This window comes from Pseudophryne corroboree, chromosome 5, assembly GCF_028390025.1.
Source record: "Pseudophryne corroboree isolate aPseCor3 chromosome 5, aPseCor3.hap2, whole genome shotgun sequence".
Taxonomy (NCBI): domain Eukaryota; kingdom Metazoa; phylum Chordata; class Amphibia; order Anura; family Myobatrachidae; genus Pseudophryne; species Pseudophryne corroboree.
In genome coordinates this window covers 8,727,131-8,752,124 of record NC_086448.1, presented here as the reverse complement: position 1 = coordinate 8,752,124, position 24,994 = coordinate 8,727,131, and the positions used below count along the sequence as shown (strand labels likewise).

At 48.0% G+C, this 24,994-nt stretch overlaps 1 protein-coding gene across 2 annotated transcripts in view; it reads left to right on the top strand.

The window, feature by feature from the left end:
• Positions 1-24,994, top strand: part of LOC134927080 (cytochrome P450 2B4-like) — a 535,854-nt gene that overhangs the window by 78,807 nt on the left and 432,053 nt on the right. For both annotated transcript variants that reach the window (XM_063921078.1, XM_063921080.1), the window contains one exon: positions 2,117-2,266. In XM_063921078.1, the coding sequence (XP_063777148.1) occupies positions 2,117-2,266 (150 nt within the window). The remainder of the gene's footprint in view (positions 1-2,116; positions 2,267-24,994) is intronic.

Genomic DNA, 24,994 nt, shown 5'->3' with positions numbered 1-24,994 from the left:
ATATATACTGGTGGTCACAGCAAAATTCGGCACTGTCCTCCTACTATATACTGCGCACAACTAAAATGCAGCACAGGTATTGGTGGATAGTATACTTGATGACACAGAGGTAGAGCAGTGGACTACTGTACCGTACTGCTATATATATACTGGTGGTCACAGCAACATTCTACATCTGCACTGTCCTCCTATTATATACTACAATGCAGCACAGCTATGGAGCGTTTTTCAGGCAGAGAACGTAGATATTTGCAGCACACTGAGCACAGATATTTGCAAGCACACTGAGCACAGATATTTGCAGCACACTGAGCACAGATATTTGCAGCACACTGAACACAGAAACTGAGAGAACGCAGCCACGTCCTCTCGCTATCATCTCCAAAGCACGAGTGAAAATGGCGGCGACGCGCGGCTCCTTATATAGAGTACGAATCTCGCGAGAATCCAACAGCGGGATGATGACGTTCGGGCGCGCTCGGGTTAACCGAGCAAGGCGGGAAGATTCGAGTCTGCCTCGGAACCGTGTAAAATGGGTGAAGTTTGGGGGGGTTCGGATCCCGAGGAACCGAACCCGCTCATCACTATTCTTTATGTGTGTGTATATATCCTTAGAGTGATTTTCTCTGACCTCTTTTCTTCTTACTTGTCTAGTTTGAACTTCAGCTTGAAGATAAAAAGGGCCTAGTTGATTCCCTCATAGATATAGAAAGAAGTAGTTTGACAGATATAAATGGACTATCTTTTGTCTAATAAACGGAGTGATTTCCTAAGTTTTATTTAGGCCCCCTGGGCGGCTCAGTGTATTCAAAGACAGGATCCAAAAGGTCTCTCGTCTCAAGAGTTGTTTATCCCTGTTTCCCCCATCCTTATTATGGGGTAAATGTTCAATTCCCATAAATCTGAGTAGACTAGGGTCGGCATTATGGCAGTCGGCGAAATGTCTAGGGACTCTATAATTTAAAACCCATTTTTTTATATTCCGGGTGTGCTCCAGGATTCTAATCTTCAAAATCCTTTTAGTTTTTACCCTTTTATAGGCCATACACACTGTGTGATAAAAGTCAAAGATCTGAATGGGCAAATCGGCGGCAGATCTTTCAATGTGTAAGGCCCTTTAGTTTCAGACCTCATATACAGACATTATATACAGCACCTGCACTCTGTTCTCCTCACTGCGGTCATTGCTTTGTGATTGTGGCTGACGTCTTCCATGCAGAGATAGTCAGTCCCAATTACATGGAACTCGTGGCAGCTCCAGAGGTGGGGCAGGAGTGCGATTTAATATTTAATAGGGGAGCCCCACCAAGTGCCGCCCCAAACGCTGCCAAATATCACCAGCCGGGACTCACTGGCAGATGTGCGGCTCCCCTATCTGAATTTTGGATCGTGCTGCAGCCCCTCCTCTGGACCGATGGTGCATCTGAGTAACTGCAACAAAAGCACACTTCAGTAACAAGCATGACAGTATACAGATGGGTCCACGTTTATCTTGACCTTTAATAGGATTAACTGAGACTTGCCAGTCGGACTTAATCCCTTGCTGTATTGTATTGCAGCTGAGATCAATAGATTAAGGGTTTATGCTAATAAGTCATGTTGTGCCTAGGCGCAGAAAACTAGTCAAGATAACCGTGGACCCATCTGTATGGTCTAATATACACTGAGAAAACCATCGTTTCCAAGTGAGTGAGCCTGGAGTTAGCGTTAAATACACATAAAACACTTGTATGAATAAGAGACATAGTGGTGGCGTCTGTACAGAACAAGGTAAAGGCGGCATGGCTGGCATGGAAAAAGGAAAAGGGGTCTCATTAACTCCATGACTATCTCTCTGACACAAGGCAGTATTCCAGAATTATTAGGTCTGCATTTTTCAGACCTAGGGACATTACAATTTTGACAATCTCTATTTGTACATTTCCACGCCACTTACCCTCTTCTGTCAGACTCCCTTCTCCCTGTAGACCCACTTACCTCATTGTCTGCCTCCTGTATATACTCTGCCTTATTTTATCGCTGTGTTTCCAATCGTGAAGCGGTCTGGGGAATGCTGGCGCGGTATTTGCCTGATAGCTCCTGCCAGCGCTGACCATCTCCTTCTCTCTCTCTGTAGGTTTCGGCAGCAGTAATGGTGAGAGGTGGCGCCAGCTGCGCAGATTTTCAGTGACGTTACTCAAGAATCATGGGTCGCATAAGATGGACTTCGAGAAACTGGTGTCAGAGGAGACCCAGAGCCTCGTCCAAGCTGTGTCACAACATGGAGGTGATAGTTATATATACTGATAATTACCTACACCTACTGTAGGTGCGGCATGTGTGCCCTGTGGATGAGCATGGCTACATCTCTATCTCTCTCTTACTTTCTCCCCTCAGTCCTTATACTGTATCTCTCTCTCTCCTCTCCTCTCCCCCTCAGTCCTTATACTGTATCTCTCTCTCTCCCTCCTCCTCCCCCTCAGTCCTTATCTCTCTCTCACTTTCTCCCCCTCAGTCCTTATACTGTATCTCTCTCTCTCCCTCCTCCTCCCCCTCAGTCCTTATACTGTATCTCTCTCTCTCCCTACTCCTCCCCTCAGTCCTTATCTCTCTCTCACTTTCTCCCCCTCAGTCCTTATACTGTATCTCTCTCTCACTCCTCCTCCCCCTCAGTCCTTATACTGTATCTCTCTCTCTCCCTCCTCCTCCCCCTCAGTCCTTATCTCTCTCTCACTTTCTCCCCCTCAGTCCTTATACTGTATCTCTCTCTCTCCCTCCTCCTCCCCCTCAGTCCTTATACTGTATCTATCTCTCTCCCTACTCCTCCCCCTCAGTCCTTATCTCTCTCTCACTTTCTCCCCCTCAGTCCTTATACTGTATCTCTCTCTCTCACTTTCTCCCCCTCAGTCCTTATACTGTATCTCTCTCTCTCTCTCTCCCTCCTCCTCCCCCTCAGTCCTTATACTGTATCTCTCTCTCTCTCTCTCCCTCCTCCTCCCCCTCAGTCCTTATACTGTATCTCCCTCTCTCCCTCCTCCTCCCCCTCAGTCCTTATCGCTCTCACTTTCTCCCCCTCAGTCCTTATCTCCCTCTCTCCCTCCTCCTCCCCCTCAGTCCTTATCTCTCTCTCACTTTCTCCCCCTCAGTCCTTCTATATATATCTATCTCTCTCTTACTCGCACCCTCTCCCCCTCAGTCCTTATCTCCCCCTCTCCCTTCTCCTCCCCTCAGTCCTTATCTCCCCCTCTCCCTTCTCCTCCCCTCAGTTCTTACATCTCTCTCACTCTCCCTCCTCCTCCCCCTCAGTCCTTATCTCCCTCTCTCCCTTCTCCTCCCCTCAGTTCTTACATCTCTCTCACTCTCCCTCCTCCTCCCTCTCAGTCATTATATGTCTCTCCCTCCTCCCCCCCCCCCCAGTCCTTATCTCCCTCTCTCTTGCTTCCCCTTCCCCTCAGTCCTTATTTGTCTCTTGCAACCCCCTGCCCTGCCCCACCCTATGTACTGTCCAGGAGTCAGACTCCTCCTCCTCATCTTGTGTGCCCCTCTCCATGGCTGCCTGTGCTATGAGGTGAGACACTGTACTGCAGCAGCATCCTCCTCCAGGGCAGGGACAGCTGAAGGGATGGGCCGGCATGGGGCTGCGCTGTGTGACCTCTGACATCATGTCATGCTGCGTACAGCCGAGGGCTGAGCGAGTGCCGCAGGTGCTCAGCACTGCCTGGCATGCTCACTGATCCAGAGATCCCAGTATTGGAAGCTCCAAACCCGGGATTCAAATCCCACTAATTTTAAGACAAAATCCTGGGATCCCGCTGATCCCAATCACAGGATGGGGTACCCTAATCAGGGCCGGATTAACAATGGGGCAGATGGAGCTGCACATTCAGGCCCCCCCACTGAAAATAGGCCCACAGGCTCCCCTGCAGCGAAGCCAGTGTTGACAGGAAAAAAAATCCTGTCATCACCAGCGCAGCTCACTCACCTCCCGGTCACTGGAAATAACATAACCCCTTACACAACCCGGCCAACAGGAGCCCCTCCTGTGCCAGACAAAGGGTATGCAGAAGCCCCACCTGCACCAGACAAAGGGTATGCAGAAGCCCCTCCTGCGCCAGACAAAAGGTATGCAGAAGCCCCTCCTGCACCAGACAAAGGGTATGCAGAAGCCCCTCCTGCACCAGACAAAGGGTATGCAGAAGCCCCTCCTGCACCAGTCAAAGGGTATGCAGAAGCCCCTCCTGCACCAGTCAAAGGGTATGTAGAATCCCCTCCTGCACCAGTCAAAGGGTATGCAGAAGCCCCTTCTGTGCCAGACAAAGGGTATGCAGAAGCCCCTCCTGCACCAGACAAAGGGTATGCAGAAGCCCCTCCTGCACTAGTCAAAGGGTATGCAGAAGCCCCTTCTGTGCCAGACAAAGGGTATGCAGAAGCCCCTCCTGCACCAGACAAAGGGTATGCAGAAGCCCCTCCTGCACCAGACAAAGGGTATGCAAAAGCCCCTCCTGCACCAGACAAAGGGTATGCAGAAGCCCCTCCTGCACCAGACAAAGGGTATGCAGAAGCCCCTCCTGCACCAGACAAAGGGTATGCAGAAGCCCCTCCTGCGCCAGACAAAGGGTATGCAGAAGCTCCTCTTGCGCCAGACAAAGGGTATGCAGAAGCCACTCCTGTGCCAGACAAAGGGTATGCAGAAGCCACTCCTGTGCCAGACAAAGAGTATGCAGAAGCCCCTCCTGTGCCAGACAAAGGGTATGCAGAAGCCCCTCCTGTGCCAGACAAAGGGTATGCAGAAGCCCCTCCTGTGCCAGACAAAGGGTATGCAGAAGCCCCTCCTGTGCCAGACAAAGGGTATGCAGAAGCCCCTCCTGTGCCAGACAAAGGGTATGCAGACGCCCCTCCTGTGCCAGACAAAGGGTATGCAGACGCCCCTCCTGTGCCAGACAAAGGGTATGTAGAAGCCCCTCCTGCACCAGACAAAGGGTATGTAGAAGCCCCTCCTGCACCAGACAAAGGGTATGCAGAAGCCCCTCCTGCACCAGACAAAGGGTATGCAGAAGCCCCTCCTGTGCCAGACAAAGGGTATGCAGAAGCCCCTCCTGCACCAGACAAAGGGTATGCAGAAGCCCCTCCTGCACCAGACAAAGGGTATGCAGAAGCCCCTCCTGTGCCAGACAAAGGGTATGCAGACGCCCCTCCTGCACCAGACAAAGGGTATGCAGAAGCCCCTCCTGCACCAGACAAAGGGTATGCAAAAGCCCCTCATGTGCCAGACAAAGGGCACACTTGCCTACTTTTGAAAAAGCATGTCAGGGAGAATGTGACAGTAACACCTATCAGCGCGGACGTGTACTGCTACATCTGAGAGGCGTGTCATAAACATGACTTACATCAAAACGTAAATGAGCCCCAAAGTTAGTAAGATCTTATGTTGAAGAAAAGACACTGATATATTTCAGGATGTGTTTGTGTATTATGTTTTGCAAGAGGTTCCATATACTATAAGTGGCCACCAGAAACCTTATTTAAAATGCATGTAGCCAAAGGGATCATTGTGCCTTATAAGTAGAGATGTGCACCGGAAATTTTTCGGGTTTTGTGTTTTGGTTTTGGATTCGGTTCCGCGGCCGTGTTTTGGATTCAAACGCGTTTTCGCAAAACCTCCCTTAAAATTTTTTGTCGGATTCGGGTGTGTTTTGGAGTCGGGTGTTTTTTTTTAAAAAAACCCTCAAAAACAGCTTAAATCATAGAATTTGGGGATAATTTTGATCCTATAGTATTATTAACCTCAATAACCATAATTTCCACTCATTTCCAGTCTATTCTGAACACCTCACACCTCACAATGGGGGTAATTCCAAGTTGATCGCAGCAGGAAATTTTTTAGCAGTTGGGCAAAACCATGTGCACTGCAGGGGGGGGGGTGTCAGATATAACATGTGCAGAGAGAGTTAAATTTGGGTATGGTGTAGCAGGTGGGGCCGATGTAACATGTGCAGAGAGAGTTAGATTTGGGTGGGGTGTGTTCAAACTGAAATCTAAATTGCAGTGTAAAAATAAAGCAGCCAGTATTTACCCTGCACAGAAACAAAATAACCCACCCAAATCTAACTCTCTCTGAAAATGTTATATCTGCCCCCCCTGCAGTGCACATGGTTTTGCCCAACTGCTAAAAAATTTCCTGCTGCGATCAGCTTGGAATTACCCCCAATATTATTTTTAGTCCTAAAATTTGCACCGAGGTCGCTGGATGACTAAGCTAAGCAACCCAAGAGGGAGGCACAAACACCTGGCCCATCTAGGAGTGGCACTGCAGTGTCAGACAGGATTGCACTTAAAAAAATAGTCACCAACAGCACATGATGCAAAGATAAATAAATTTAAAAAAAAGAGGTGCAAGATGGAATTGTCCTTGGGCCCTCCCACCCCCCCTTATGTTGTATAAACAGGACATGCACACTTTAACAAACCCATCATTTCAGCGACAGGGTCTGCCACACGACTGTGGCTGAAATAACTGGTTGGTTTGGGCCCCCACCAAAAAAAGAAGCAATCAATCTCTCCTTGCCAAACTGGCTCTACAGAGGCAAGATGTCGACCTCATCATCATCCTCCGATTCCTCACCCCTTTCACTGTGTACATCCCCCTCCTCACAGAGTATTAATTCGTCCCCACTGGAATCCACCATCTCAGATCCCTGTGTACTTTCTGGAGGCAATTGCTGCTGGTGAATGTCTCCACGGAGGAATTGATTATAATTCATTTTGATGAACATCATCTTCTCCACATATTCTGGAAGTAACCTCGTACACCGATTGCTGACAAGGTGAGCGGCTGCACTAAACACTCTTTCGGAGTATACACTGGAGGGGGGGGGGGGGGGGGCAATTTAGGTAGAATAAAGCCAGTTTGTGCAAGGGCCTCCAATTGCCTCTTTTTCCTGACAGTATACGTACGGACTGTCTGACATGCCTACTTGGATGCTGTCACTCATATAATCCTCCACCATTCTTTCAATGGTGACAGAATCATATGCAGTGACAGTAGACGACATGTCAGTAATCGTTGGCAGGTCCTTCAGTCCGGACCAGATGTCAGTATTCGCTCCTTTCTGCCCTGCATCACCACCAGCGGGTGGTTTATTGAAATCTGATCCTTTTCCTGGCAGCTCCAGTGGCGGGATAAAATGAAGGAGGAGCTGTTGGCAGGTCACGTTCCGCTTGACTTGACAAGTGTCTCACCAGCAGGTCTTTGAACATGTGCAGACTTGTGTCTGCCGGAAAGAGAGATACAACATAGGCTTTAAACCTAGGATCGAGCACGGTTGCCAAAATGTAGTGCTCTGATTTCAACAGATTGACCACCCGTGAATCCTGGTTAAGCGAATAAAGGGCTCCATCGACAAGTCCCACATGCCTAGCGGAAACGCTCCGTTTTAGCTCCTCCTTCAATCTCTCCAGCTGCTTCTGCAAAAGCCTGATGAGGGGAATAACCTGACTCAGGCTGGCAGTGTCTGAACTAACTTCACGTGTGGCAAGTTCAAAGGGTTGCAGAACCTTGCACAACGTTGAAATCATTCTCCACTGCGCTTGAGTCAGGTGCATTCCCCCTCCTTTGCCTATATCGTAGGCAGATGTATAGGCTTGAATGGCCTTTTGCTGCTCCTCCATCCTCTGAAGCATATAGAGGGTTGAATTCCACCTCGTTACCACCTCTTGCTACAGATGATGGCGGGGCAGGTTCAGGAGGGTTTGCTGGTGCTCCAGTCTTCGGCATGCGGTAGCTGAATGCCGAAAATGGCCTGCAGTTCTTTGGGCCACCGACAGCATCTCTTGCACGCCCCTGTCGTTTTTAAAAAAAATTCTGCACCACCAACTCCAGTGTATGTGCAAAACATGGGGTGTGCTTGAATTTGCCAACATGTAATGCACGCACAATATTGGTGGCATTGTCCGATGTCACAATCACAAATCCCCAGGAGAGTCCAATTGGGGTAAGCCATTCTGCGATGATGTGCCTCAGTTTCCATAAGAGGTTGTCAGCTGTGTGCCTCTTATGGAAAGTGGCGATACAAAGCGTAGCCTGCCTAGGAACGAGTTGGCGTTTGTGAGATGCTGCTACTGGTGCCGCCGCTGCTGTTCTTGCTGTGGGAGGCAATACATCTACCCAGTGGGCTGTCACAGTCATATAGTCCTGAGTCTGCCCTGCTCCACTTGTCCACATGTCCGTGGTTAAGTGAACATTGGGAACAACTGCATTTTTTGGGACACTGGTGAGTCTTTTACTGACGTCTGTGTACATTCTCTGTATCGCCTGCCTAGAGAAGTGAAACCTAGATGGTATTTAGTACCGGGGACACACTACCTCAAGAAATTCTCTAAGTCCCTGTGAACTAACGCCGGATACCGGATGCACGCCTAACACCAACACAGCTGCCAAGGCTTGAGTTATCCGCTTTGCAACAGGATGACTGCTGTGATATTTCATCTTCCTCGCAAAGGACTGTTGGACAGTCAATTGCTTACTGGAAATAGTACAAGTGGTCTTCCGACTTCCCCTCTGGGATGACGATCGACTCCCAGCAGCAACAACAGCAGCACCAGCAGCAGTAGACGTTACACTCAAGGATCCATCGGAGGAATCCCAGTCAGGAGAGGACTCGTCAGACTTGCCAGTGACATGGCCTGCAGGACTATTGGCTTTCCTGTCTAAGGAGGAAATTGACACTGAGGGAGTTGGTGGTGTGGTTTGCAGGAGCTTGGTTACAACAGGAAGGGATTTAGTTGTCAGTGGACTGCTTCCACTGTCACCCAAAGTTTTTGAACTTGTCAATGACTTCTGATAATTGCGCTCCAGGTGACATATAAGGGAGGATGTTCTTAGGTGGTTAACGTCCTTACCCCTACTTATTACAGCTTGACAAAGACTACACACGGCTTGACACCAGTTGTCCGCATATTTGTTGAAATAAATCGAAGAGGTGATTTTTTTGGTATTTTGACCAGGCATGTCAATGGCCTTATTCATCCCACGGACAACAGGTGTCTCCCCGGGTGCCTGACTTAAACATACCACTTCACCATCAGAATCCTACTTGTCAATTTCCTCCTCAGCGCCAGCAACAAAGATATCCTCATCCTGGTGTACTTCAACATCTTCAATTTGACTATCAGGAACTGGACAGTGGGTGCTCCTTCCAGCACTTCCAGGGGGCGTGCAAATGGTGGAAGGAGCCACCTCTTCCCATCCAGTGTTGGGAAGGTCAGGCATCGCAACCGACACAATTGGACTTTCCTTGGGGATTTGTGATTTAGAAGAACGCACAGTTCTTTGCTGTGCTTTTGCCAGCTTAAGTCTTTTCATTTTTCTAGTTGGAGGTTGAGTGCTTCCATCCTCATGTGAAGCTGAACCACTAGCCATGAACCCAGGCCAGGGCCTCAGCCGTTCCTTGCCACTCCATGTCGTAAATGGCACATTTGCAAGTTTACGCTTCTCCTCAGATGCTTTAAATTTAGATTTTTGGGTCATCATTTTACTGAACTTTTGCTTTTTGGATTTTACACGCTCTCTACTATGACATTGGGCATCGGCCTTGGCAGACGACGTTGATGGCATTTCATCGTCTCTGCCATGACTAGTGGCAGCAGCTTCAGCACTAGGTAGAAGTGGATCTTGATCTTTCCCTTTTTTACCCTCCACATTTTTGTTCTCCATTTTTTAATGTGTGGAATTATATGCCAGTATTATTATTATATCATTAGCAATGGCCTACTGTACTGTTCTACTATATACTGCTCACAACAGTGCAGCACATATATGGATACTTGAAGTGATACGGAGCTGCAAGATACAGCAATGGCCTACTGTACTGTACTACTACTGTTGGTCACCAAAATGCTGCACTGTCCTACTATATACAGCTCACAACAATGCAGCACAGATATGGATACTTGAAGTGATACTGAGCTGCAAGATACAGCAATGCACTACTGTACTGTACAACTATATACTGTTGGTCACCAAAATGCTGCACTGTTCTACTATATACAGCTCACAACAATGCAGCACAGATATGGATACTTGAAGTGATACGGAGCTGCAAGATACAGCAATGGACTACTGTACTGTACAACTATATACTGTTGGTCACCAAAATGCTGCACTGTCCTACTGTATACTGCTCACAACAATGCAGCACAGATATGGATACTTGAAGTGACACGGAGCTGCAAGATACAGCAATGGAGTACTGTACTGTACAGCTATATACTGTTGGTCACCAAAATGCTGCACTGTCCTACTATATACTGCTCACAATAATGCAGCACAGATATGGATACTTGAAGTGATACAGAGCTGCAAGATACAGCAATGGACTACTGTACTGTACAACTATATACTGTTGGTCACCAAAATGCTGCACTGTCCTACTATATACTGCTCACAACAATGCAGCACAGATATGGATACTTGAAGTGACACAGAGCTGCAAGATACAGCAATGGCCTACTGTACTGTACTACTACTGGTGGTCACCAAAATGCTGCACAGTCCTACTATATACTGCTCACAACAATGCAGCACAGATATGGATACTTGAAGTGAAACAGAGCTGCAAGATACAGCAATGGCCTACTGTACTGTACTACTACTGGTGGTCACCAAAATGCTGCACTGTCCTACTATATACTGCTCACAACAATGCAGCACAGATATGGATACTTGAAGTGATACAGAGCTGCAAGATACAACAATGGACTACTGTACTGTACTACTACTGGTGGTCACCAAAATTCTGCACTCTCCTACTATATACAGCTCACAATAATGCAGCACAGATATGGATACTTGAAGTGATACAGAGCTGCAAGATACAGCAATGGACTACTGTACTGTACAACTATATACTGTTGGTCACCAAAATGCTGCACTGTCCTACTATATACTGCTCACAACAATGCAGCACAGATATGGATACTTGAAGTGACACAGAGCTGCAAGATACAGCAATGGCCTACTGTACTGTACTACTACTGGTGGTCACCAAAATGCTGCACTGTCCTACTATATACTGCTCACAACAATGCAGCACAGATATGGATACTTGAAGTGAAACAGAGCTGCAAGATACAGCAATGGCCTACTGTACTGTACTACTACTGGTGGTCACCAAAATGCTGCCCTGTCCTACTATATACTGCTCACAACAATGCAGCACAGATATGGATACTTGAAGTGACACAGAGCTGCAAGATACAGCAATGGACTACTGTACTGTACTACTATACTGGTGGTCACCAAAATGCTGCACTGTACTACTATATATATATAGTATATACTGGTCACACAACAATGCAGCAGATATTGATCACTGATGATCAGGATACAGTCTAGAACTGAGTCTGACACGGAGCTGCAAGATACAGCAATGGCCTACTGTACTGTACTACTATAATTATATACTGGTGGTCCCCACAATGCAGCACACTGAGCACAGATATTTGCAGCACACTGAGCACAGATATGGAGCTTTTCAGGCAGAGAACGTAATTATTTGCAGCACACTGAGCACAGATATGGAGCTTTTCAGGCAGAGAACGTAGATATTTGCAGCACACTGAGCACAGATATGGAGCTTTTCAGGCAGAGAACATAGCCACGTCCTCTCCGTTCAATCTCCAATGCACAAGTGAAAATGGCGGTGACGCGCAGCTCTTTATATGGAATACGAATCTTGCGAGAATCCGACAGCGGGATGATGACGTTCGTCCTCGTTTGGGTTAACCGAGCAAGGCGGGAAGATCCGAGGCTGCCTCGGACCTGTGTAAAATAGGTGAAGTTCGGGGGATTCGGATCTCGACGAACCGAACCTGCTCATCTCTTCTTATAAGTAATGCAGGGCAATGGCATTGATCACCCCATTTTAATGTATGTATCCCTGATTTCTTTTGTTTCCCCAAGAATGTAACAGCTGCATAATAGGAGTATGGTGAAATCAGGGAGATTGCAGGTTTAGTCAGGGAGTCAGGGAGATTGGTGCTATTTCAGGGAGTCTCCTGCAGAATGAGAGAGGGTAGGCAACTATGACAAAGAGTATGCAGAAGCCCCTCCTGCACCAGACAAAGGGTATTCAGAAGCCCCTCCTGCACCAGACAAAGGGTATGCAGAAGCCCCTCCTGCACCAGACAAAGGGTATGCAGAAGCCCCTCCAGCACCAGACAAAGGGTATGCAGAAGCCCCTCCAGCACCAGACAAAGGGTATGCAGAAGCCCCTCCTGCACCAGACAAAGGGTATGCAGAAGCACCTCCTGCACCAGACAAAGGGTATGCAGAAGCCCCTCCTACACCAGACAAAGGGTATGCAGAAGCCCCTCCTGCACCAGACAAAGGGTATGCAGAAGCCCCTCCTGTGCCAGACAAAGGGTATGCAGAAGCCCCTCCAGCGCCAGACAAAGGGTATGCAGAAGCCCCTCCTGTGCCAGACAAAGGGTATGCAGAAGCCCCTCCAGCACCAGACAAAGGGTATGCAGAAGCCCCTCCTGCACCAGACAAAGGGTATGAAGAAACCCCTCCCGTGCCAGACAAAGTGTATGCAGAAGCCCCTCCTGCACCAGACAAAGGGTATGCAAAACCCCCTCCTGCAACAGACAAATGGTATGCAGAAGCCCCTCCTGCACCAGACAAAGGGTATGCAGAAGCCCCTCCTGCACCAGACAAAGGGTATGCAGAAGCCCCTCCTGCACCAGACAAAGAGTATGCAGAAGCCCCTCCTGTGCCAGACAAAGGGTATGCAGAAGCCCCTCCTGTGCCAGACAAAGGGTATGCAGAAGCCCCTCCAGCGCCAGACAAAGGGTATGCAGAAGCCCTTCCTGTGCCAGACAAAAGGTATGCAGAAGCCCCTCCAGCACCAGACAAAGGGTATGCAGAAGCCCCTCCTGCACCAGACAAAGGGTATGAAGAAACCCCTCCTGTGCCAGACAAAGGGTATGCAGAAGCCCCTCCAGCACCAGACAAAGGGTATGCAGAAGCACCGCCCCTTGGCCACACCAAACAATAAGAACCTCATTGTTATGATCTGGGGAGTATATCTGGACAGAGTGTTGATTGAAATGGTCTGGGGAATGTATCTGGATGGAGTGTTACGCAAGCCCAGCAATCCTCACGTCTCCTGCGTTCTAAAGCTTCTCCTTTAGCAGCCACCTTTCCTAGGTGGATTAAGTCCACCCAGCACTCAGATGCCCCAAAGTCTTAATGTGGACAAAGAAACAATTGGAGGCTCGGCAAGTGCAAGGAATATGCCGGAGTAGAACCCACCTGACACGGAGTGGGTTAAGGCTGGACAGACGGTCGCAAGCTAGACAAGGACAAGACCAAAAATACCAAATTACAAGAACAAGACAGGAGAATAATGACTTAATAACAAGGTATGGTAATAAGGTAAAGGTACTAATGAGACATCTGGGTACTGAGAGACACAGAAGGAGTGATGTACTAATGGTAATAGCAATAGGGAAGTAGTCCGGATGAGGCAATAACAGACTAACAGGCTGGGTGATCTAATTACAGGGACAGGCAAGAAATATAAATCAAATGGTACATAAATAGCAGGAAATGCTCTGAACTCACAGTGGTTGCTACTGGCAACAACAGAAATGCATGACAATAGAATGCAGACAGGGAAAGCAGAACTATGGTGGCCAATCCCGAGATCGGGATCACGGGATTTAGGGCCAAAAGTGGCCGGGATTCAATCCCGGTATTGGAAGCTCCAATCTCGGGGATTGAGGGATCAGCATTGAGCGTTCACAGGATGCTGAGGCGCTGCCCGGCTTCCTTGTTCCGGCTCCCCAGCGCAGCGTGAGAGGTTACGCTGCGCCATCAGCTGCTGCTGGGAGCCGCCAGCAGGCTCCCAGCAGCGATCAGAAGTTGTTCCTACCCGCCCACTCCCGGAATATGGTGAGTTATGCGTGCGGGGCGGGGTGGGGCGAGGGGGCGGCCACATAGCTAAAAGCCAATCCCGGGTATTCCGGGAATCCCAGGATTGGCCATTTTTCAATCCCGATACCCGGGATTGAAAAAATGGCCCGGGATTGGCTTCCCTAAGCAGAACAGACATACAAACACAGAATGTTCCAGGTCAGTGGATGTAACTACTGGCAACCTCAGTATCAACACAAAGGAGCAAAGAAGACTGAGACAAGGAATTATTCAGAGAACAGACTAATAGGACAGACTGTAGTGAAACAGTGGTAATAGAGACACAGGTGGTGGTATGTGTAAAGCAGTGGTGTGCAAATGAAATGATACTGGATAACAGAAAGACCAAGATACAGACAAGACATAGGGGGTCATTCCGACCCAATCGCAGGCTGCACTTCTTTGCAGCGGTGCGATCGGGTCGGAACTGCGCATGCACGTCATTGCCTGGCGATGGTTGTCGCTGGGCAACGACACCAAGAACGAAGAAAGTGGTCGCAGAGGCGACCACAAGAAGATTGACAGGAGGATGGCGTGTCGGGGCGTCAACTGAGTTTTTTCCGGGAGTGATCCAGCGAACACAGGTGTGACCAGGCGTTTTGAGGGCGGATGTCTGACATCAAATCCGGGACCTGCATCGCTGGATCCGTCGCAAAGGGTAAGTAGGTATAGGGCTGGTCTTGTTTTGATTGAAACTTTTTTAGCATAGCAGGGCTGCACAAGAGATCGCAGCCCTGCTATGCTAAAATACACTCCCCCATAGGCGGCATCAGGTTGATTGCACGAGCAGCAAAAAGTCAACTCAAAATAACCCCCAAACAAGTATAGTGTGTGGTGAAATCCCCACTGCAGCTAAAGCCAAGACAGACAGGAACCAGACAGGACTGGGTCTGGCAAGGACACTTTAGCACAGGATCTCACAGGACAGAATATAAAACTGAGAGCCAAAGGCTTCCGCTGCAAACAGGAGTTATGATCAGCAGGAAGTAATGGGCAGAATGGGAATATAAAGGGAGTACTAACCAATGACAAGGTTCAGTACAGACAAGCCCCCTTTAATTACTATGTCAGTGCAACTGTGATGCTGCACATCCACCAGGCTCCTGACTTTAACAAGAAACCACATGCTGGAGTAAGGTAACAAGGCATCTCCCAACAGGTGTGCTGCCACAGCAATTAAGTGGACAGAATAGAGCTGCAATTAAACTGACAGAATAGAATTGAAGACAGCACATTTAACACTCGTTTACCTGTCAGATGCTCTGTCCCGTGATGCCATAAGCTCTGCCTCCCGGACCCATATGAAAACTCCAGCTCCTGAACCTGTCCAAAGCCCCATCTCCCGGACCCACTTGAAGCTCCACCTCCCAGACCCAGTGGATGTCCCACCTCCCAGAACTGCCTGAAGCTCAGCCTGTATGCTGTCACTGCGAGTACTTTTTAACTGCTTTCTAAGCAGCTATATTGGCAGCAGGGGCTAAGAGCTGGTGGCCAGTGGGGATGTCTGGGGGGTGGTTTTGGGGGTGAATAATAGACATTATACAGCAGTTACCACAGGGGTCACAGATTGTCCCATGCACCCCCTGACCCCATTTCTGCTCCTCCCTCTGTCCTGCTTTTCTCCCTAACCGATGCTCTCATACAGAGAAACACTGTGACTGGTCCGGGTGGTGGGGATTATATACCACTAGGTTAAGTTTTCCCTTAAATGGCCAGGAATATCAGATATGGTTGTGGAAGCCTACAGTATGCCCCTTCCCCACCTGCATATCTGCCCCTTTTCCCCTTGTGTCTCTGGCTCCACCACACCTGCTACTCTGACCAATCTCCAGCTGCATCTCTGCCCCCTCCCCACCTGTGTCACTGCCTCCTTCACACCTCTATATCTGCCCCATCCCCTCCTTTGTATCTGCTCCCACCACAACTGCATCTCAGCCCCCTCTCCACCTGTATCTCTGCCCCTTCCCCTCCTGTCTCTGCCCCCTCTCCATCTGTGTGTCTACCCCCTCCTCACCTGTATATCTGCCCCCACTCCACCTGCATCTCTGCCCACTTTCCACCTGTATCTCTGCCCAATCCCCACCTGCATCTCTGCCCCTCCACCATGTGTTCTTCTCTCAGCCTCTCCACCTGTATCTGTACCATCTCCCCACCCATGTCTCTGCCCCTCCACATCTGTATCTCTGACCTTTCCCCTCCTGCATCTCTGCCCCTCTCCACATGAGTATCTGCCCCCTCCCCACCTGGGTCTCTTCCCCCTCCCCACCTGGGTCTCTGCCCCCTCCGAACCTGTATCTCTGCCCCCTCTCCACCTGTATCTCTGCCCCTTCCCCATCGGTGTCTCTGTCCCCTTCACCACCTGTGTTTCTCTCAGCCTTTCCACCTGTATCTCTACCACCTCCCCACTTAAGTCTCTGCCTCCTCTCCACCTGTGTCTGCCACTTCACCACCTGTACTTCCACTCCTCTCCAAATGTATCTGTCTTCTCTCTACTTGTGCTTCTGCCTCCCTCTTCACTTGTGTCTCTGCTTCCTTCACTACCTGTGTGTCCACAGCTCTTACTACCTGTCTCTCATTCCCCACTTGTGTCATTGCCCCTTTCACACCAGTGCCTCTGCATCTCTCTCCAGGTGTATCACTGCCTCCCTCCCCACATATGTCCCATCCCCCTTCCGCCCTTCTTAACCTTTATGTCTCAGGGTATTTTTACAAAAAATACCCTGATAATTGTGGTAACAGGATTTGCAGGGACAGAGCTTTCTTGCAAGCTCTGTCCCTGTTTGTAATAATTGTTACATCCATGTGATGTATTCAATAATCGGAATGTGATTTTGGTCAAATGTATCACATCTGCATCTCAGATGTGGATTGTGATGATTATGCCCCGTAGTGTGTAGATGTAGTGTATTAGTGATATAGTGAAGAGAAGTAGTGTGGAAATGTAGTGTAGTAGTGATATAGTGAAGTGAAGTAGTGTGGAGATGTAGTGTAGCAGTGATATAGTGAAATTAAATAGTGTGGAGATGTAGTGTAGTAGTGATATAGTGAAGTGAAGTAGTGTAGTAGTGATATAGGGAAGTGAAGTAGTGTGGAGATGTAGTGTAGTAGTGATATAGTGAAGTGAAGTAGTGTGGAGATGTAGTGTAGTAGTGATATAGTGGAGTGAAGTAGTCTGTGGATGTATTGTAGTAGTGATATAGCGAAGTGAAGTAGTGTGGAGATGTAGTTTAGTAGTGATAGAGTGAAGTAGTGTGGAGATGTAGTGTAGTAGTGATATAGTGAAGTGAAGTAGTGTGGAGATGTAGTTTAGTAGTGATATAGTGAAGTGAAGTAGTGTGGAGATGTAGTGTAGTAGTGATATAGTGAAGTAGTGTGGAGATGTAGTGTAGTAGTGATATAATGAAGCGGTGTGGAGATGTAGTGTAGTAGTGATATAGTGAAGCAGTGTGGAGATGTAGTGTAGTAGTGATAAAATGAAGTAGTATGGAGATGTAGTGTAGTAGTGATATAGTGAAGTGAAGTAGTGTGGAGATGTAGTGTAGTAGTAATATAGTGAAGTAGTGTGGAGATGTAGTGTAGTAGTTATATAATGAAGTAGTGTGGAGATGTAGTGAAGTAGTGATATAGTGAAGTGAAGTAGTATGGAGATGTAGTGTAGTAGTGATATAGGGAAGTGAAGTAGTGTGGAGATGTAGTGTAGTAGTTATATAATGAAGTAGTGTGGAGATGTAGTAATATAGTGAAGTGAAGTAGTATGGAGATGTAGTGTAGTAGTGATATAGGGAAGTAAAGTAGTGTGGAGATGTAGTGTAGTAGTTATATAATGAAGTAGTGTGGAGATGTAGTGTAGTAGTGATATAGTGAAGTAGTGTGGAGATGTAGTGTAGTAGTGATATAGTGAAGTAGTGTGGAGTTATACAGGATAATCAGAGTCCTGGCATAAAGTGTGGTCCCAGGGGGCCTTCTCCCGCTGTGTAGCGCTAGGTCTTGTCAGTCACAGAAACTCTATTCCCAACCTCAGGTCTCAGTGGAGGCTGCCATCAGTCTGATGTGACCCTCTATTTAACCCAGATTTCTGGGCGGTGGTCAAGGGATCATATCTCCATACACATGTTATTAGAGTCCCTGGTCACTGGTACATTATTGTAAAACCTATAATTTAGGACAACTAGCCTTTCTCATACGTCCTAGAGGATGCTGGGGTCCATTTCATGACCATGGGGTATAGACGGTTCCGCAGGAGCCATGGGCACTTTAAGACTTTTCAAGAGTGTGAACTGGCTCCTCCCTCTGTGCCCCTCCTCCAGACCTCAGTTTTAGAAATGTGCCCAGGCAGACTGGATGCACTCCAGAGGAGCTCTACTGAGTTTCTCTGAAAAGACTTATGTTAGGTTTTTTATTTTCAGGGAGAACTGCTGGCAACAGTCTCCCTGCTTCGTGGAACTGAGGGGGCAGAAGTAGGAACCAACTTCGTAAAGAGTTTCATGGCCCTGCTTCTGGCTTACAAGACACCATTAGCTCCTGAAGGGAACTGAATGCTAGCCGTGCCTAGATGCTCACTCCCACAGCACGCCGTCACCCCCCTCCCAGAGCCAGAAGTCAGAAGACAGGCGAGTGTTAGAAGACAGATCTTCAATCAAGAAAGTAACAGCTAAAGGTACCGCGCGGCTGGCGGGAGCGCAGTGCACCATGTAGCCCACACATACACAGGCACTGCAGGGTGCATGGCGTGGGGGGGAGCCCTGGGCAGCATGAAACCTATGGAAACTGGCATAAATAAGGGGCATAAGTTACTGAGGCACAGTCCTACCCCCGCCAGTATACAAAAATTACCTCATAAAAGCTGAGGAGAAACACGCCATTGAAGAGTGGAGCTTCCTCCTCAGTCAGCCAGCACACTGCTCAGCACCATTTTCTCTCTCTCCTCAGGCTTCAGAGACAACGCTGGTCCTCCTCCTCTACTAAACAAGTATCAGGGTGCAAAACAGGGGGGGCCACAGTGAATTTGGTGCTATATAATTGTGTGATTAGCATTATAAAAGTGCTGCATGTCAGTGGGCATTTTGTGTTCACAGACATTGTGTTACTGGCACTGGGTTGTGAACTGGCAAATTCCATCTGTGTCCCTCTGACAGATTTTACTATGGGTCTGTCCCCTATAAGTCCAGGAGTGTCTGTGGTGTGGTTGTGCACGTGTGTGACATGTCTGTGGCAGGGAATCTCTTCCTCTGTGGAAGACATGTTAGAGACACAGAGGTGTAATATGACACCAAGATCCTGACTGGGTGAAAGGTTACATGATAGTGTGAATCACTACTGAATCTCATACAGAAAACTGAATATAATCTGTTGAAGATGTGATTTTTAATAGTTCTGCCTTTCATCCACAGGGACCCCTCTAGGTCACATACAAATTTGCAGAAGTAGTACAAACTGATACCGACACGGACTCTGATTCCTGTGTCGACACTAGTGATTCCAGGGGAATAGGTCCTAAGTTAGCAAAAAGCATTCAAAACATGTTTTAGCTATAAAGGAGGTGTTAGAAGTTACGAAGCCCCCTCTTTTACCACAAAGAGAGGGTTTACTTTAGTAAAGAAGTAATGTAATTTTCCCTCCACCTCAGGAGTTGAACAGTCTTTTGGAGGGAGTCTGATTTAACCTGAAAAGAAATTTCAGATTCCCTAAAGGAATTCAGGCAACTTACCTTTTTCCAAAAGGTGGGAGTCACCCCGCATTTTAGACAGGGCCCTGTCATAAAAGAGAAAATGTGTTTCTCCCTGCGCCTGGAATGGCTTCACTTAAGGAGCCGACAGACCGCAAGTGAGTGAGGTGATCTATTGATGTGGCCAATGGGACACTACTCAGGCCTATCATTGTCTGTGAGTGAGTAGTGCTATTGAAAAGTCGTGAGAAAACTTGTCATTAGACATTGACACAATAGATGGAGACGAGATACTCCTAACGTTAGGTCATATCAAAGACGCTGCTGCGTACGAACTAGAAACCATGAAATATATTGGTCTCTTGGGATCAAGAACCTCTACCATGGCAGAATCGACTCGGAGGGCGTTGTGGATTCGCCAGTGGAATGCTGATGCAGATTCCAAAAGAAATATGGAGGCTCTTCAGTATAAAGGTGAGGCCTTGTTTGGTGATGGGCTGGATGCGTTAGTCTCGGCGGCTACCACAGGTAAGTCGACATTCCTTGCCTTCTGCTCCAGCACCAGCAAAAAAACAAAACATCACTCTCACATGCAGTCCTTTCGGCCCAACAACTACAAAAAGGCCAAAGGTTCCCCCTTCTTTGCTGGTAGGGGAAGGGAAAAGGAAAGAAGTCCACAGCGTCTCCAGGATCCCAGGAGCAGAAGTCAACCCCTGCTCCTGCCAAATCTGCAGCATGATGCTGGGGCTCCCTTGCAGGAGTCCGCTCGGGTGGGAGCACGTCTGAAACTTTTCAGCCAAATCTGGATTCAATCTGGCCTGGACCCATGGGTCTCACAAATAGTGTCCCATGGGTACAAATTAGAGTTTCAAGACGTCCCCCATGCCGATTTTTCAAATCGACCTTGCCAGCTTCTCTTCCAGGAAGAGAGGCATTAAAAACAGCAATGCAAAAATTATGTCAGGATCAGGTCATTGTCCTGGTACCCTTGTCAAAGCAAGGAGAAGGTTTTTATTCAAGCCTCTTCGTAGTTCCGAAGCCGGATGGCTCGGTCAGACCGATTTTAAACCTGAAAAATCTGAATCTCTACCTGAAAAGGTTCAAGTTCAAGATGGAATCCCTGTGGGTAGTGATTTCCAGTCTGGAGGAGGGGGACTTCATGGTGTCAGTAGACATAAAGGATGCTTACTTGCATGTTCCCATTTATCATCCTCACGAAGCTTATCTGAGATTCGCAGTACAGGATTGCCATTACCAGTTCCAGACGTTGCAGTTTGGACTCTCCACGGCACCGAGGGTATTCACCAAGGTGATGACGGAGATGATGGTCCTCCTTCGTCAAATAGGAGTCAATATAATTCCTTATCTGGCCGATCTCCTGATAAATGCTAGATCCAGGGAACAGTTGGTGCAGAACATCGCACTCTCCCTGTCAATACTCCAACAACACGGTTGGATCATGAATTTTCCAAAGTCGCAGTTGGAACCGACGACAAGATTGTCCTTTTTAGGGATGATTCTGGACACAGAAGTACGGAGAATATTTCTTCCAGTGGAAAAGGCTCTGAAAATCCAGAAAATGGTCAAACAAATATTGAAACCAACAAGCGTGTCGATCCATCAATGCATTCGGTTGTTGGGGAAAATGGTAGCAGCCTACGAGGCCATACAGTTTGGCCGATTTCATGCCAGAGTATTCCAGTGGAACCTGTTGGACATGTTGTCCGGATCCCACCTACTCATGCACCGGAAAATAATCCTGTCCCCCAAAGCCAGGATTTCACTCCTGTGATGGCTACACAGTTCTCACCTACTAGAGGGACGCAGGTTTGGGATTCACGACTGGGTCCTAATAACCACGGATGCAAGTCTCCGAGGCTGGGGAGCTGTCACACAGGGGGAAGCTTCCAAGGAAAATGGTCAAGTCAGGAAGCCTGCCTTCACATAAACGTGCTGGAATTGAGAGCCATTTACAACAGCCTTCTACAAGCGGTACATCTTCTTCAAGATCATCCTGTGCAGATCCAGTCGGAAAATGTAACAGCAGTCATGTACATAAACAGGCAAGGTGGAACGAAAAGCAGAGCAGCAATGGCAGAGGTGACAAGGATTCTCCTCTGGTCAGAAAGACATGTTAGAGCTCTGTCAGCAATTTTCATTCCGGCAGTGGACAACTGGGAAACAGACTTCCTCAGCAGACACGATCTCCATACAGGAGAGTGGGGCCTCCACCAAGAAGTCTTTGCAGAGGTGACAAGTCTTTGGGGAGTTCCTCAAGTAGACATGATGGCATCTTGTCTAAACAAGAAGCTTTAGAGATATTGTTCCAGGTCGATAGACCCTCAAGCAATAGCAGTGGATGCACTGGTTACCCAGTGGGTGTTTCGGTCGGTATATGTATTCCCTCCACTTCCACTGATTCCAAAAGTTCTCAAAATAATAAGAAGAACAAGAGTTTGAGCAATCGTCATTGCCCCAGACTGGCCAAGGAGGGCTTGATATCCAGATCTTCAGGAGTTGCTCATAGGAGATCCTCGGCCTCTTCCTCCTCGAGATGACCTACTACAGCAGGGGCCATGTGTGTATCAAGACTTACCGCGGCTACGTTTGATGGCATGGCTGTTGAGAGTCGGATCCTAGCCCGAAAGGGTATTCCCAACGAAGTCATCCCCACTCTTATTCAGGCCAGGAAAGGAGTAACGTCTAAACATTACCACCGTATTTGGAGAAAATATGTGTCTTGGTGTGAATCCAAGAAGGCTCCTATGGAAGAGTTTGAGTTGCGACGTTTTATCCATTTTCTGCAGGCTGGTGTGGATGCGGGCCTAAGATTGTGGTCAATCAATTGGCTTCTCTTCCAGAAGTTCAGACCTTCGTGAAAGGGGTTTTACACATCCAGCCTCCATTTGTGCCTCCAGTGGTACCATGGGACCTTAATGTGATGTTGCAGTTCCTTCAATCGAGTTGGTTTGAACCTCTACAGGAGATAGAGTTGAAGTTTCTCACTTGGAAAGTGGTGATGCTTTTAGCCTTGGCATCCGCAAGGCGGGTGTCTGAGTTGGGGGCCTTGTCTCTCACAAGAGCCCTTACCTGATCTTCCATGAAGATAGGGCGGAGTTGAGAGCTCGACAACATTTTCTTCCGAAGGTGGTTTCATCTTTCCACATAAACCAACCTATTGTGGTGCCAGTGGCTACTGACACGTTCACTGAGTCAAAGTCTCTAGATGTGGCTAGGACTTTGAAGATTTATGTCTCTAGAACAGCTTGGATACGGAAAACAGAGGCTCTGTATGTCCTGTATGCTCCCAACAAGATTGGGTGTCCTGCTTCCAAGCAGACCATTGCGCGCTGGATCAGAGGAATGATTCAGCACGCTCATTCTTCGCCTGGTTTGCCGTTGCGGAAGTCGGTGAAGGCCCATTCTACTAGGAAGGTGGGCTTGTCCTGGGCAGCTGCCCGGGGGGGTCTCGGCATTACAACTTTGCCGAGCAGCTACTTGGTCAGGGTCAAACACTTTTGCAAAATTTTATAAGTTTGACACTTTGTCCGATGAGGACCTCAAGTTTGGTCAATTGGTGCTGCGGGGTCATCCGCACACTCCTGCCCATACTGGAGCTTTGGTATAAACCCCATGGTCATGAAGTGGACCCCAGCATCCTCTAGGACGTATGAGAAAACAGGATTTTAATACCTAACGGTAAATCCTTTTCTCCTAGTCCGTAGAGGATGCTGGGCGCCCGTCCCAGTGCGGACTTTACCCGCAGTTTTGTTCAGTTAGTTACACAAGTTGTGTTACATTTGTTTTCAGCATGTTGCTGTAAATGGTTCATGCCTTTGGCGTGTGTTATGTTGAATGCCATGTTGTGCGGAATGGTTGAGGTGTGAGCTGGTATGATTCTCACCGTTAGTATAAATGTAAATCCTTTCCTCGAAATGTCCGTCTCCCTGGGCACAGTTCCTATAACTGAGGTCTGGAGGAGGGGCATAGAGGGAGGAGCCAGTTCACACCCTTGAAAAGTCTTAAAGTGCCCATGGCTCTGCCGAACCATCTATACCCCATGGTCATGAAATGGACCCCAGCATCCTCTACGGACTAGGAGAAAAGGATTTACCGGTAGGTATTAAAATCCTGTTTTTACTTCTGCGTATTTTAGATTTCTAGGACACTTGGCCACAAATAGATGTATTATCTGCCCTATTGTGTAACCCAAAAGGAGAACAATTTCTTATTAACGTACTATAAACAACAAACTTGTTCCTACAAAGATGCGCAATGAAAGTCTTCAGCTGGGTACACACTGGCCGATATATATTGCGTACAGTGTGTACAAGCGATAGGTCTGTGAACTCTGTCATTCACAGACCTATCACGTCGGCCCTGCTGCACAGCCAATGGCCAATATATCCTTAGATATATTGGCACGTCGGTGTGTGTATACGGACAGTCAGCTGACCGCCTGTACACAAGCTGTAGGAGCCGGCGGTGACTGACAGCTGAAATGGACGTGTGTGTGTGTACACGCCCGCCCAGTTCATGACGTCAGTCCCTGATGGATCGGGCAGTGTGTATGTACAGCACACTGCCCGATACGGCTTTACATATAAGTGCAGATGAACTGATCTGCAGATATATCTCTAGGTGTGTACTCAGCATCACAACACAAATATACGGCTGTGTACACATTTTATACATAGAAGACAATAGTTGGCTTTAGGTCAGACATCAATACTGTTACAATCCACCATTGGCTTCTATGTATTATTAAGATTTATGGTGATTTTGGTCCTCGTTCCGAGTTGATCGCTAGCTGCCGTTGTTCACTGCGTAGCGATCAGTGAAAAAAACGGCTACTCTGCGCATGCGCGTGATACGGGTACGAAGTCCTTTGTGGTTTTGCACTGGTTCTAGTGATGATTCCAATCGCACAGCTGAACGCCAGGAGAGTGACAGGAAGTTGGAGTTTCTGGGCGGCAACTGGCCGTTTTCTGGAAGTGTTTGGAAAAACGCAGGCGTGGCCGGGCGTTTACTGGGTGGGTATCTGACGTCAATACCGTGTCACTCGTCGCAGCAATCATCGCACAGGATAAGTAACTACAGCGCCGGTCTTGTTCTGTACAAAATGTGTTTGCTGCCGCGCGGCTGCACAGGCGTTCGCACTCCTGCAAAGCGAAAATACACTCCCCCGTGGGCGGCGACTATGCGTTTGCACAGCTGCTAAAAACTGCTAGCGAGCGATCAACTCGGAATGAGGGCCATTGTCCAATATCATCATACTGACCCGTCAACCTGAGTGACAAAACTTCTTTGTGTTCTATATCCGGACAGCATTTAAACAATAAATACTTTTTAATAACAATAATTCGAAAAATTAT